The 13,244-nt window shown below is 50.3% G+C and overlaps 1 protein-coding gene across 1 annotated transcript in view; it reads left to right on the forward strand.

Moving 5' to 3' along the window:
- LOC135994681 (fer-1-like protein 4) overlaps positions 1-9,715 on the forward strand; it is a 40,430-nt gene extending 30,715 nt beyond the window's left edge. The window contains exons 38-45 of the mRNA XM_065645444.1: positions 101-255; positions 2,573-2,751; positions 3,809-3,894; positions 5,504-5,602; positions 5,884-6,125; positions 7,947-8,227; positions 8,917-9,017; positions 9,535-9,715. Coding sequence (XP_065501516.1) covers positions 101-255; positions 2,573-2,751; positions 3,809-3,894; positions 5,504-5,602; positions 5,884-6,125; positions 7,947-8,227; positions 8,917-9,017; positions 9,535-9,715 — 1,324 coding nt within the window. The remainder of the gene's footprint in view (positions 1-100; positions 256-2,572; positions 2,752-3,808; positions 3,895-5,503; positions 5,603-5,883; positions 6,126-7,946; positions 8,228-8,916; positions 9,018-9,534) is intronic.
- Positions 9,716-13,244: the final 3,529 nt, after the last annotated feature.

Raw genomic sequence — 13,244 nt, forward strand, 5'->3', positions numbered from 1 at the left:
ATAGCCTGTGCTGTAGAGAGGGCAGGGCATTTCACAGCCCAGGAGAAAAACCTGGCATGTCTAAGCTGAAGATGTTCTCAATGTTCTCCCTTCCATGCAGAAACGGCTACAACATGTGGCGAGATGCTTTCAAGCCCACACAGATCTTGGATAGCTTATGCAAGAAAAACTCACTCCCTGCAGCAGAGTACAGACGGGAGGAGGTCAAAGTGGACAATAAAATATTCAAGATCCCTCCAGAGGCTTTTCCTCAAGGTACAAAGCGCTTGGGGAATGATGACCTCTCCTTTAAACAGCTGTCAGCAGTGCCCATGCTGGTGAGATGGTGAGAGGGCTGGAAGCCCACCAGCCTCTCTTCCCTGAAGTGTGCCACCCTGTGCCCTGCATGGCTCAGCTTTCCGGGTCACCACAGGGAGCATCCTTGGTGCTCAGTGGCCTGGTTTCAATGGGTGACAGCGTTGTACTGGGGGAAGGTGTTATCCAGGCTGTTAGATCCCAAAGCGGCTTCCCAGGCAGTGGGTGGCGCAAAGTAAATCCACTTGCAGGGCAGTGATGTGCCTGGGGGTTTGATGGCTTGTGCAGCCAGAGAACGTGTGGCTTGTTCTGGTGGCTGACACTGGCACAAAGCTGGACCTCCATCTGCTTGTGACCACCACCAGCAAGATACTGACCTCCTTCTTTCTGGTGGTTTTTTGTTTGTCTGTTTGTTTGTTGTTTGTTATGTTTTTGTTTTGGTTTGGTTTAGTTTTGTTTTTGTTTTGTTTGTTCGTTGTGGTGTGGGGGGTTTTTTGTTGTTTGTTTTTGGGTTTTTTGGTGGGGTGGGAGGTGTGGGGAGACTTTTTCAGTCTCTTTTCCTGTTTATAGCCGGCTTTGTCCTTCAGGGATGCTTCCTGCTTCTGGTGGGTTTGTGTGCCCTCGGTGACTCCCCAGTGCTCCTCACTACTGTTGATTTCCTCCTTGTGGGCAGATTCTGCTTTTCCTTTGCTGTTTGTCTTTCCTTCTCACTGGCGTTGCCAACCCCGAGCCAGGGCCACAGATGTCCAAGAACACAGCAAGGTTTCATGCCCTCCGCAAGCAGTGATGGAGACCTTCCCGGAGCACAGGCCTGTCCCTGCTGCGCGCATTCCCTTCAGTGGCCAACACCTCTGCAGTTTAATCCAGCCTGGAGGAGATGGAGCAGATGTGGGCTGCTTGTGGATGGCTGAGTGCTGCAAGGCAATGCCGTGTAGTCTGAAGGAAAGATGCTCCCTCTGCCTCACCTGCCCAGAGAAGGGGGTACCTGTGTGTGCGGCCAGCTTTACCTTCTGCTCCTTTCAGTGCTGCTGTTCCTCAGCTTTCTGCTGGCTTCAATGGGTTATGTCATGATGGGGAAAGAAATCCTGCTCAGGAGAGGGCAAGGAGCCTCCAGAAGCCCTTTTCCCCTTTTCTCAGGTCACTGGGTAGCTGGAAAAGGAGAAACGAGGTGCTCTCCTGGTGTCCTGTGAGAGCTGGCTCTGGTTCAAACGTGGCTGCAGTGAGAATCATAGAAAGTCCTGAGTTGGGACCCACAAGGATCATGGAGTCCAACTCCTGTCCCTGCACAGGACAATCCCACAGGTCACCCCGTGTGTCTGAGGACGTTGTCCGGTCTCTTCTTGAACACTGTCAGGTTGGGGCCGTGACACCTCCCTGGGGAGCCTGTTCCAGTGCTCCACTTGCTCTTGTTGAACTTCACGTGGTTGGTGATTGCCCAGTTCTCCAATTTGTCCAGATCCCTCTGCAGGGCCTCTCTGCCCTCGAGAGTGTCAACAGCTCCTCCAAATTTAGTGTCATCAGCAAACTTTCTTAGTATTCCCTCAAGTCCTGTGTCTAAGTCATTTATGAAGGCATTGCAGAGTGCTGGCCCTAAGATGGATCCCTGTGGAACCCTGCTAGTGACTGGTTGCCCTGTGAATCTCTGCAGTGTTTGGGGACTGCTTGGGGTGATTTTGGTCTCAGACCGCTCTCCACAGGGCAGATGCTCTCCATAAGCCCAGGGGTGGGTGGGTCATTGTGTCCTCATCTGTGGGCTCCTGCTTTTCTCCCCACCAGCAGGATTTGGTCTCGGACTGCTGTTTGACTTCACTGTGCCAAATGAGTCAATTAATTGCAAAGACTGAATTTATGGAGAGCACAGCTGTGTGTCACTGCCAAGTGACAAGTGGTGCTTTCTTGCAGCACTTTTAGGGCAAAACGTCTCATCCAGCGATCTGTTGGCCCTACCACAGGGACTTAAACTGCCCCAGAGGGTCACAACCTCCTTGGTGTCCCCTGGTTCCTTTTCCCAGGGCCACTGTAAATTATTTTTTGCCCTTTTCCTCTTATTTCTCTTAGTCTGTTTGTCTTCCTCCCTACGGTTTTCCTCATCACTTCAACATATTGAACTCATTCTTCTTCACCCTCGCCCTCCTGCTTCTCCCCATTTTGTTTTTCTGGGGAGGTCCTTGTTTGCTCAGTCCATCATCTTCCTTTACTTGTGCCTGTGACTAACATCTTGATGTGGCTCTTGGTGGCCAGATGCCTTCACCTTCTACCTGGCTGTGTCCTGCTGCAGAGGCCTCTGTGAGGAACAGGAGAGGAGTATCAGATGAGAACTGGTCAGTGGATGATGAACATAAGGCTTTATACGTCCTGCAGCACTGGGAAGAGATGCCAGGATACGGGTACAAGCTGGTACCAGAGCATGTGGAGATCCGGTCCCTGTACAACCCGGAGAACCCTGGGCTGGTGCAGGTGAGATGTGTTTCTTTGGCCAGCCTAGATGTTGGTCTGACCTTCAGGCAGCTGTTTCCCAGCCCCCTGGCTGGTCCCTGTTGTCCCTTTTTCTCCTTGTCACAGTATGAATCCCACACGTTGCCCCTTCCTGGGTGGGCTGTCTCTGAGTGGCTGGCCCTGTTATGAAGTGAGGACTGTTGGCCTTGGGTGTCCTTTGCTCAGATCCACCCTCTGAGCTCTCATGGTGCTTCTGAACACCCTTTCCTCAGGAGACGTCTGTCCACTGATGTTGTGGTCACAATGCTGGTGGCCCGGAGTCCTTCTTGTCTCCTTGGGCCATGGAGCATTGCTCTGATGAGGATGCCGTGTGGGTGGGAAGGAACCTGCTCTGCCTTCTGAGCCCTGCCACCATGCACTGCGGTGCGTGGGAGTGTCCTTGTCTGCCCCAGCACCTTCCTCTGCTTTGTCCCCTTTCACTGCTGCTTTGCTCCCCAGCAAGAGCCCCATTCTGCACCCTTGTCTTCTCCCTGGAGGCACAACATAACCACTGGCTGGAGGAGAAACGTTCCTCCTTAGCTTTATGCAGTGCAGCGATCTGAGCTCAACCATTTCCATGTCCTGCACTGAACATCTCCCTTTCCCTCTGGTACCAGAGCTCTGTGACAGAGCAGGGCTCTGCAGTCACTCTGCCTTTGGTTGGCATTGGAAACGCATGTGGGGAGGGAAGGGTCAGACCCATCACTTTTTAGATTTCTTGGTTATGCTGAAGCATTACATTATTGTATGCTTCTTATTAAAACAGAGGGACACCTTTGCCACTGTCTGAAACAGACTCAGTACAGATGAAATGGTTTTTTTCTTGAGAGCAGGGTGGGGAGAGAAATAAACAACTTTTGGCAGTTTTCATTTTTTCTGTATCTAAATCCAGTCACACATCACTCTGAAGTGCTGCGGATGGAGAGAGCCAAGCAGTGCCTTTCTGGTGAGAGCTTTCCTTGCAGGACCAAGCTCCTGCTCCTCGAAGAGCTGGAGGTTGTCTGTCTTTTGAAGTCTCTCTGCTGTCTTCTCTCATCAGGGCTCCTTGCACATGTGGATTGACATGTTTCCAAATGATGTCCCCGCACCACCGCCTGTCAACATCAAGCCGCGGCTGCCTGTCAGGTAGCACCCGTGGGAGCGGGGCTGGGGCTGGTCATTGTCCGTCTCCATGCCTGGTGGGATGTCCCAGGATCCTGACGTCTGTGCCAGCCTGGCACACAGCCCTCCTCTCTGCTTCAGCTCTGGCTGTGGGGTGGTCTCTTGGGTGTACCAGCAAGAGGCATAAGTGCTTCAGCTGTGCAAGTGTTTGTGAAGGGCAGGGTTAACCTCTCTAAGGCTGGACATGAAGGCAATAGAAACTCAGGTCAGAACTACTTATCTATTAGTAGCTCTGCAGGGTGTTTCAAAAAGATGGACCCAATTTGAAGTCACTATATCATCTTGATATTGTCCGTATAGCAGGTGGAGGCAACACAGAGCATTTGAGGTGCTGGAGCAAGTTGAGAGAAGGGAACGGAGCTGGTGAGGGGCTGGAGCACAAGTGTGATGGGAGCGGCTGAGGGAGCTGGGGGTTCAGCTGGAGAACAGGAGCTGAGGGGAGACCTTCTGATCTCTGACCTGCCTGAAAGGAGCTTGGAGCCAGGGGGGGTCGGGCTCTGCTCCCCAGGAACAAGCGCCAGGACCAGAGGAAACGGCCTCAAGTTGCGCCAGGGGAGGTTGAAGTTGGATATTGGGAAAAAATTCTTCCCCAAAGGGCTGTCAGGCATTGGAACAGGCTGCCCAGGGCAGTGGTGGAGTCACCATCCCTGGAGGGGTTGAACAGACCAGAGATGAGGTTCTCAGGGACGTGGATTAGTGCCAGAGTTAGGTTATGGTTGGACTTGATGATTTTGAGGGTCTCTTTCAACCAAAATGATTCTGTGATTCTATGATTTATAAAAAGGTTACTAAAACTTGATTACTCATTAAATAATTTGTAAATATTTGTGTAATTGTAGCATGTCGCCATTGTGAAATATATCACTTTGAAATTAGGTCCATCTTTTTCAAAGACCTGAAACTAGGTCCATCTTTTTGCAACACCCTGTGATTTGGCTAGCGGACAGATGTCCTCTGGGTGTCTGGAGAAGTGAAGGAGGAGATCTGCTGTTTTCAATGAGGCTCTTGAGATGGAGGGTCCAGATTCTTCTGAGAGGTGCACATGAAAGGACAAGAGATAATGGCCACTAATTGCAGCAAGGGAAACTCCAACTGGATATAGGGAAAACATTTTCCCCATGGGAGTGTACTTACCCTGGGACAGGGACAGAGTGATGCAGAGAGGTGCTGGGATATCCATCCTTGGAGATACTCAAAACTCAAGCAGACAAGGCCCTGAGCAATCTGCTCTAGTACAAAGTTAGACCAAGAGGTTGGAGCAGAGGCTGCAGAGGTCTCTTCCTGCCTAAGCCTTTCTGTGCTTCTGTGGCCGAGTGGTGCTGGGTGGGCTCCCCACGCACCAGGGATTTGCCTGGTTTGACAGTGGGTGGTTGTCTGTGGGGCTGTAGCCCCCCAGGAAAGGCTTTCTGCATGGCAGCGAGACTGCTGGGCTGTGTGTGGCCAGAGGAACCCTGGCAGAGGACCACAGTGCCAGGAGGGTTCAAGTCCTGCTGCTCTGGTGCAGGCTTGACCTGCCCTCGCAGGCAGTGGGGCGAGAGCATGTGTTTAACTTCCCTCTGTGTCCTTCCCACAGCTACGAGCTGCGTGTGATCATCTGGAACACGGACGACGTGATTCTTGATGATGTCAACCCAGTCACGGGAGAGCCTTCGAGTGACATCTATGTGAAAAGGTCTGTTGGGAGGCAGAGGGAGGCAGAGCCCGGCTGTCCTCTCCCTGCCCACACCCCCACTGCCGCTGCTGACCCTCTGCTCCTCCCTGCCTCAGCACAGGGTCCCCACTCTCGTCCCCTGCATGGACTGCTCTGCCCCCAAACATGTTGGTCAGGTGTTGGTCTGGTTTGGCTCTTTGACTCTTCTTTTCCTGCTGCCCCATGGGTTTCAGCCCCTCCATCTTCAGCTCTGCCTTTGGGGCTGGCTGTTGGGATAGGTGATAACTGAGTTTCTCCTGCAGCTGGATAAAGGGTCTGGACCATGACAAGCAGGAGACAGATGTTCACTTTAACTCCTTGACCGGGGAGGGAAATTTCAACTGGAGGTTCATCTTCCGCTTCAACTATCTCCCAGCCGAGAAGGAGATCACCTACAAGAAGAAGGACTCTGTCTTCTCTGTGGAGGAATCAGAGTTTCGGGAACCGGCTGTTCTGGTCCTCCAGGTCTGGGATTACGACAGGATCTCAGCTAATGACTTTCTAGGTATGGTGTAACCTACTGGGGGTGGCACGATCTGTCCCTCACCTTGCTGGAGTATTGCAGTGTTTGTCCCAGGGCCCATTTTCCTGAGAAAGGACACCAGGAGCATCAGAGCAAGTGCTTCAGCTCAGCACCTGGGCTGGTTTTTCACGTGAGCTATAGGCAGAGCCTGGAGATACACACCTCCCCTACACAGACATGTTGAGCTTGCATACTTGTCCCAGGGCCTTGGAGTCCTTTTTCTGGGCCTGTCATGCTGCAGAATTTCCAGGTTCTTCTTCCTCACAACTTTTCTGATAAACTTGCTCATTTTCCATGCTCTCACTTAGATCTGCAGATCCCAAAGACTAGGCCAACAAGCAGCTTTCCCAGGAGCTTATGTTATGGGCACAGGGTTTGGCAACCTTTGTGAGACCATATGCACTTGAGTTGTGGTATCACGTTGCTGGGGCCTCAGAGCTCCCCAGCTGCTCTGGTACTTCAGGGAGCTGGGCAAGCAGCAGGGGCTGGTGGTGAAGCTGGGCTGGTGGGGATTTCACCCACACTACGCTAGCACAAACACTGCTGCTTCTCTCCTGCTTCTGCTGCCATCCCCAAGTTTGTAGCATTCTGTTCTGTTGTCCCTCCCGTCTTCAAACTTCAGCCTCCCCATTAAAAAGCTGCCCCTTTGCCCTGCTGTGTCCTGGGCAGGATAAAACTCTCTTTATTCATCAGCCTTCCGTGGCGTATTTGAAAGGCTTCACCTTCATGAGGCACTTCCAGTGGTGGTTTGTTCAGCCGTGCTACTCAGGCACTGAAGAAAGCATTAGACAGCAATACCAACAATTCCCGGCATGTACAACCTCAGGAACTTCTGGGCAGGAAGGGGATGCCGCAGTCTTTATTGCAAGCTCTTGCTCCAAGCAGGGCTAGGTACAATATAGGTCAGGTTGCTCAGGGCCTTCTCTGGGTGAGTTTTGAGTATCTCTGAGGATGGAGATTCCAGCACCCTTCTGGGTCCCTGGCCGCACCATTCTCATAATTCTCAATTTTTTTTACTTGCAGCAGCTTGTGTCCTTTGCCTTACATGCTTTCATCATCCACTTCTGAGAAGAGTCTAGCTCCGTCTGCTCTGTAGCTTCCTTTAGGCTGTGGGAGATGCAGTAAGATCTCTCCCTTGACCTCTCCTCTCTGGGTTGAACACACACGGGTCTCTCAACCCATCCTGCTGTGGCACATACTCTAGACTTGACCAGCTCAGCCACTGGACTCACTCTAGTTAGGTGATACCTTTCTCGTGTTGGGGGCCCAAAACTGGACACAGTATCCAGATGCAGTCTCAGCAGAGCTGAGCAGAGGAGAACAGCTGCATCCCTTGGTTGCTGGCTGTGCTTTTGCCAATACAGATCAGTATGTGATAAGACTGACTTGCTGCAAGGGCTCAGTGCTGAAGTGGGACAGAAGCTCCTTCCAAGGAGGACAGGGGCACAAGGCCAAGCAGGGAAATGAACTGAGGCGGTTTCAGATATAAGACAGACTTGAAACCTTTAAGGAGTTTTATAGATTTTTTTAGATTTTTTATTGGCATTTGCAGGAATGAGGAGGAGCTTGGACATGTGAGGAGAGCAGGGTAGGACATGGTAAAGGTGCGAAAATATCTGGCTGTACCTCATGCAAACCAAACTGGCCATATCAGAGATGAGGCAAGCCCTGTGGCTTCTGCTTCTTTGTCTCTAACTCTTGGACTGTGCCCTTCTTATGCTGACCTTTAGGTTCTCCACCTGTAAATGTGCAGGACTCTATTAGATCATTCACCATGAGCTCTCCTTTTCACTGTGCCTGCAGGCTCCATCGAGCTGAAGCTGCACGACATGGTGCGGGCAGCCAAGAGCTCAGAGCAGTGCACCATCAAGATGGCCAAGGAGAACGCAACACCTCGCTTCTCCATCTTCCGAAACAAGCGCATGAGGGGCTGGTGGCCCTTCATCAAACTCAAAGATCAAGAAGATGAGGAGAGAGAAGAGAGGGAGTGCAAGCAGAAGAAGAAGAAAAAGAAATGGAGTCGCTCAGTCAGACCAGAGGACATGGAGTTCACAGACCCCAGTGGGAACAAGTACCTCCTGACGGTGAGGCAGGGTGCTGGCACGGGCGAGCAGAGAGCCCGTGTTTTGCCTCGGCATTGACATGGCAGCTTGTCCTGTATGCACATAACATACAGGGGCAGCAATGGCCCAGCTGCCCGGGACTTTGTGCAGGGTCCTGGAGACTTGTTCTCTCTACTGCAGATCCAGCCAGATGTGGTGGCATTGTAGGGGGTGTCCAGCTTCACGTCTTCCTCTGAGCTTCCCACACAGCAGTGCTCAAGGAGGGCAGCAAAGCAAGAGGCACATGGCTCCCCATCAGCCAAACTGGACAGCAGCAAAAGCTTGTTCCAGGGTCTCTGCCTACCCCAGACAGGCAGGTGGCAACTGTCCCAGGGCAGACTTGCTGCTGATGGCCCTTGTGGACCTTTGTTTGTCTCCAAGGATGAGTTTTGCTCAGTGCCAGTGTGGGAATCTGCAGACAAATCCAGATAGCTGGGGAGCGCATTGCAATAGTGACAATAGCAATACAATTTAGCGACTTGTCTGCCAGGCCAAAGTTTTGGCTGGCTGTGAAGTGACAGACTCTGTAGCTAATGCCTGGAGAGAAAAGTTAGTTGCTCTGAGCATCTGTAACTGGGAGAAAAACACCCAGTCCTGGTAGGGTGTGTCGTCAGCAGGCTGGTCTGCAGAACAACATATGCGGCTGTGGCTCAGACCTGTTCCCCCTCCAGGGTAAGGTGGAAGCGGAGTTCCAGCTGCTGACTGTGGAGGAGGCTGAGAAAAGTCCTGTTGGTTTGGGCCGAAAAGAACCTGAACCCCTGGAAAAGCCCAAGTGAGTATCTGTGTTATCATCTTGAACATGGATAGACAGTGCTGTGTTTTCAGTAGCTGTTTGCCTGGGGACAAGGAGCATCTGCTTGTCAGGAAGCTGAGAGCAACCAGTGGGATAGTGGGGTCTGCAGGACCTGCCAGGGCTTCCCAGAGCTCGAGTGGGTCCAGCAGGACTTGTGGCTGCAGCATCTGGGCCAGGGCTGATCTCAGTGAGGTACCCGAGGCAGCTTTGCCATAACATCACTTGTACAACAAGAGCAGCTCTGGTTTAACCATGTGAACGTACCCCTTAGGCACATGGGTGCAGAACAGCTCTGCGGGGGCTGTCGTGAGGAGCAGGTCCTGTTGTCTCCAGTGCTTTCACGGGCACTGCAGTTATTGCAGCCCCCAGCTGAGCCTGTCTGGAAGCAGCAGGAAGAGCTGTTGACCCATGAGGGTGATGGCACCAAAGCAGAGGCGCTGACATGCTGCTCTGTGGATTGCGCCTGTGCTTATCTGTTCTTCCTTTCCTGTTCCAGCCGGCCAAAAACTTCTTTCAACTGGTTTGTAAATCCCATGAAGACCTTCGTGTTCTTTATCTGGAAGCGGTACAAGAAATACATCATTGTGCTGTTCATTGTTGCTCTTCTGACCATCTTCCTAGTTCTTTTGATCTACACCATGCCTGGATACATCAGTGAGAAGATCATCAATGGATAGATGTTCTTCAGCACAGGACTGCTCAAAGACAGGGGTGATTATTGCGGGAATCAAGCTGGGACTGGAAAGTTTAAGGAAATCCTGCAGGTGCAGAAGCAACCTTCAGAGTGAGAGACCTGCAGAAGCGGCCTCTCTTTGGGGAGTCATGTTTCATGCAAAGTACCCACGAGATGCTAAGAAACCAAGTAACCAACCTACTAAATAAGGCAAACTTCTTGAAGGACACTTACGGCTTTGGGGAGAAATTTATTTTTTGTGGGACTGGGGTGGGAGGGAGGGAAAATGGGGTCTGCTTGGGCTGTCCCCACAGACATGGCAGCTGAAACCAGCCCTTGCCATTGAGAGTGATTCTGGCAGGGATGGGGACATACAGAGCCATCGTGCCCTGGCTTGGCACTTCCCAGGCCTTTGCCTGAAGAGTTCAGAACACGTTGTACAGGGGGAAGGCAGGTCTGGTGTAGGGTCCTGGCAGAGGTAGGACCTGGAAGACCTTTGAATGGGGCTCCCCAGGGAGAAGGACAACAGAGCCAAAGTAGCCAGGAGCTTCCTGCCCTGCCAAGAGCACAGGAACAGCTCTTGGAGCTGGAGTCGGCTCTGGACGTGGTAGCACTTTTCAAGACATGGACTTTCTGGTTGTCACTCCTTACAAGCTGCTTAACAGCTTTTCCTGCATCTGCTGAGTTGGATTTGGGCTTGCTTTAGCCTTCATTTTCGCTCTTCACAGGAATAAAAGCTCCTTGGTTGCTCTCTCCAATCTCACCTGTGTTTTGTAGCAGCATTCTGGAGCTGGGCCCAGGCTGCTGCCAGCTGTCCTGATGCCCCTTCACCCATCCTCCTGGACAGCTGTCGCAGTTTGATTGCGGGGTGACAATAAAACCGCGGCAGATGTATTTTTAACTTCCTCTCCCCCACTTCCCCCTTCAGCCCGTCCCTCTCCCCTTTCCCACTAAGGACAGGCGATTGGGAGGGAAAGAAGGACAGAGAGAAGAGAGCTGGAAAAATTAAAAATGTTTTACTAATGCTACTAATAAAAATAGAGAAAATAATACAAAATATACAAAACCAATCTTGAAGGTCCCGGCAACTGCTCTGGCAGATGTGGGGCCAGCACCCGAAGTCCTGGACTGGACTCTGCAGCCAACCGGAGCTGGATTCAGTCTGTCACTGGGCCTCAGTTCGCAGGGACAACTCGCAAGGTCCTCTCCCAATGTCGGCCATAAGGAAAAGGGACGAGATCCTCGTGATCCCCCACTTTTATGTGAAGTATGACGTGAATGGGATGGAATACTTTAGTTGGTCAATTTTCAGTTCACCTCCTGCTTGCACATCTCGTGGGATGCATCATTATCAATGACCTTGCATTCCATCGCTATGTCTACCAAAACATGTATCTAACTTTCAGGAAAACTGCAGTTAGTAAGAAGACTTTAGCTGAGAGGAAAATTCACTAAAAGAGAAACTTATTTTTAACAAAACCAGGACATTCCACCCCTTACGACATGCCATTCACAGCATACTTGGACCTTATCAATACAATCTAATTAATTACTACTACTATATATATACACACATATGTACATATATACACGTATGTACATATATACACAGGTGTAATTCATCGTTCTCTTAGTCCGTGGTCCATCTTTGAAAAGTTCATTAAGTTCTTTTATCACAACAGTCTCCCAGGGCAGGAAAAATGGTACGTTTAGTGCATCTCATGACCACTGTTTGTGGGTTAAAGACATCAACTTCGAAGAAGTTGTCAGGCGCCACTCGAAGAAGCCAGCTCTGGTTTCATCACCACTGTCTTGATCTGAAAGACACTTATTAAACACTGTTAGTATGGCAATTAACATCATGTAGTTTAGTCTTGAATATTTTCACCTACAACCAAATCCGCTTGAGGCACACATCAAACTTCTCCATCCTTAAGCATCACCCACCAGGTGCTGCCAGGTCCTTGGGCAAAAACAATCCCATGAATGGACTTGCCTTTGCCTGAGGTAGGAGTGACCCAAACTGCCTTTCCTAACATATTTTTCCTGTGTACTACAGGGACTTTATCTCCTTCTACAGTACGTAGAATTTCTGATTGGGCAGGCCCGGTTCGATTGGTTGATCCTCTAGTGTTGACCAACCAAGCGGCTTTTGCTAAATGTGAATCCCAGTTTTTAAAGGTTCCACCACCCTGTGCCTTTAATGTAGTTTTTAACAAACCATTGTACCTTTTGATTTTCCCTGAAGCTGGTGCATGATATGGAATGTGATATACCCACTCAATACCATGTTCTTTGGCCCAATTGTCTATAAGACTGTTTTTGAAATGAGTACCATTGTCAGATTCAATTCTTTCTGGCGTACCATGTCACCAAAGGACTTGCTTTTCAAGGCCCAAGATAGTATTCCAGGCTGTAGCATGGGGTACAGCATATGTTTCCAACCATCCGGTGGTTGCTTCTACCATTGTAAGTGCATAGCGCTTACCTTGACGTGTTTGTGGAAGTGTAATATAATCAATTTGCCAAGCCTCTCCATACTTATACTTTAAACATCGCCCCCCATACCATACAGGCTTTAACTGTTTAGCTTGTTTGATTTTGGCGCAAGTTTCACATTCATGAATAACCTGTGAAATAGTGTCCATAGTTAAGTCCACCCCTCAATCACGAGCCCATTTATATGTTGCATCTCTACCTTGATGCCCTGAAGCATCATGAGTCCACCAAGCTAGAAAAAGTTCACCTTTATGTTGCCAGTCCAAGTCCACTTCAGCTATTTTAATCATAGCAGCTTGATCCACTTGCTGGTTGTTTTGATGTTCCTTGGTGGCTCAACTTCTAGGCACGTGAGCATCTACATGACAGCACTGGGACATTGGCATGGGGTCGTCAGCATGAATCTGTATGGTGGTGTTGGGCTGATGTAAATTGAATGAGACCTGTTCTCAGCATGGTCTCTGGTGCCCTAGGATTCCTGTCTTCTGCACAGACAAGTCATGAGATGATCCAGTCTCAAGTGGAGATGCTTCACGCTGGGTTTTGACAGGACAAATTTCTTCTGAGGGGTCTCATCCTGGTGCAGGGGGTGGTGTTTTTCACAGAAAGGGTTGTTTGGCATTGGAACAGGCTGCCCAGGGCAGCGGTGGAGTCACCATCCCTGGAGGGGTTTAAAAGACGTGTTCTTGTATGGTTCCACTCTACAGATTTTGTTCCAGCTTTTTCTTCCAGCTCTGCAGTTTCCTTTGATGTTTGATGTAGGTTTTGCAGTTGGGCTGTATCAGAGCTGGGCCGGGGGATGCTTGAGCAAACAGTTGAAAGGTCTTGGACAGGACTGCAGAAAGAGATGTGGCAGAGTTTGGGGACTTCCGAAAGACTAATTATCAAATACTGAAACAAATTATGAGCATTATGCATCCATTTGGAAGTATGGAGCATGAAAGTAGAAGGACAGAACAAAATCTAGATTTTCTGGTGTGAACCAGATTGATAAAAGTTTGTAAAAATATGAAGGAAAAAATCCACTATTTGCA

Source organism: Caloenas nicobarica, chromosome 15, assembly GCF_036013445.1.
Source record: "Caloenas nicobarica isolate bCalNic1 chromosome 15, bCalNic1.hap1, whole genome shotgun sequence".
Lineage (NCBI taxonomy): Eukaryota > Metazoa > Chordata > Aves > Columbiformes > Columbidae > Caloenas > Caloenas nicobarica.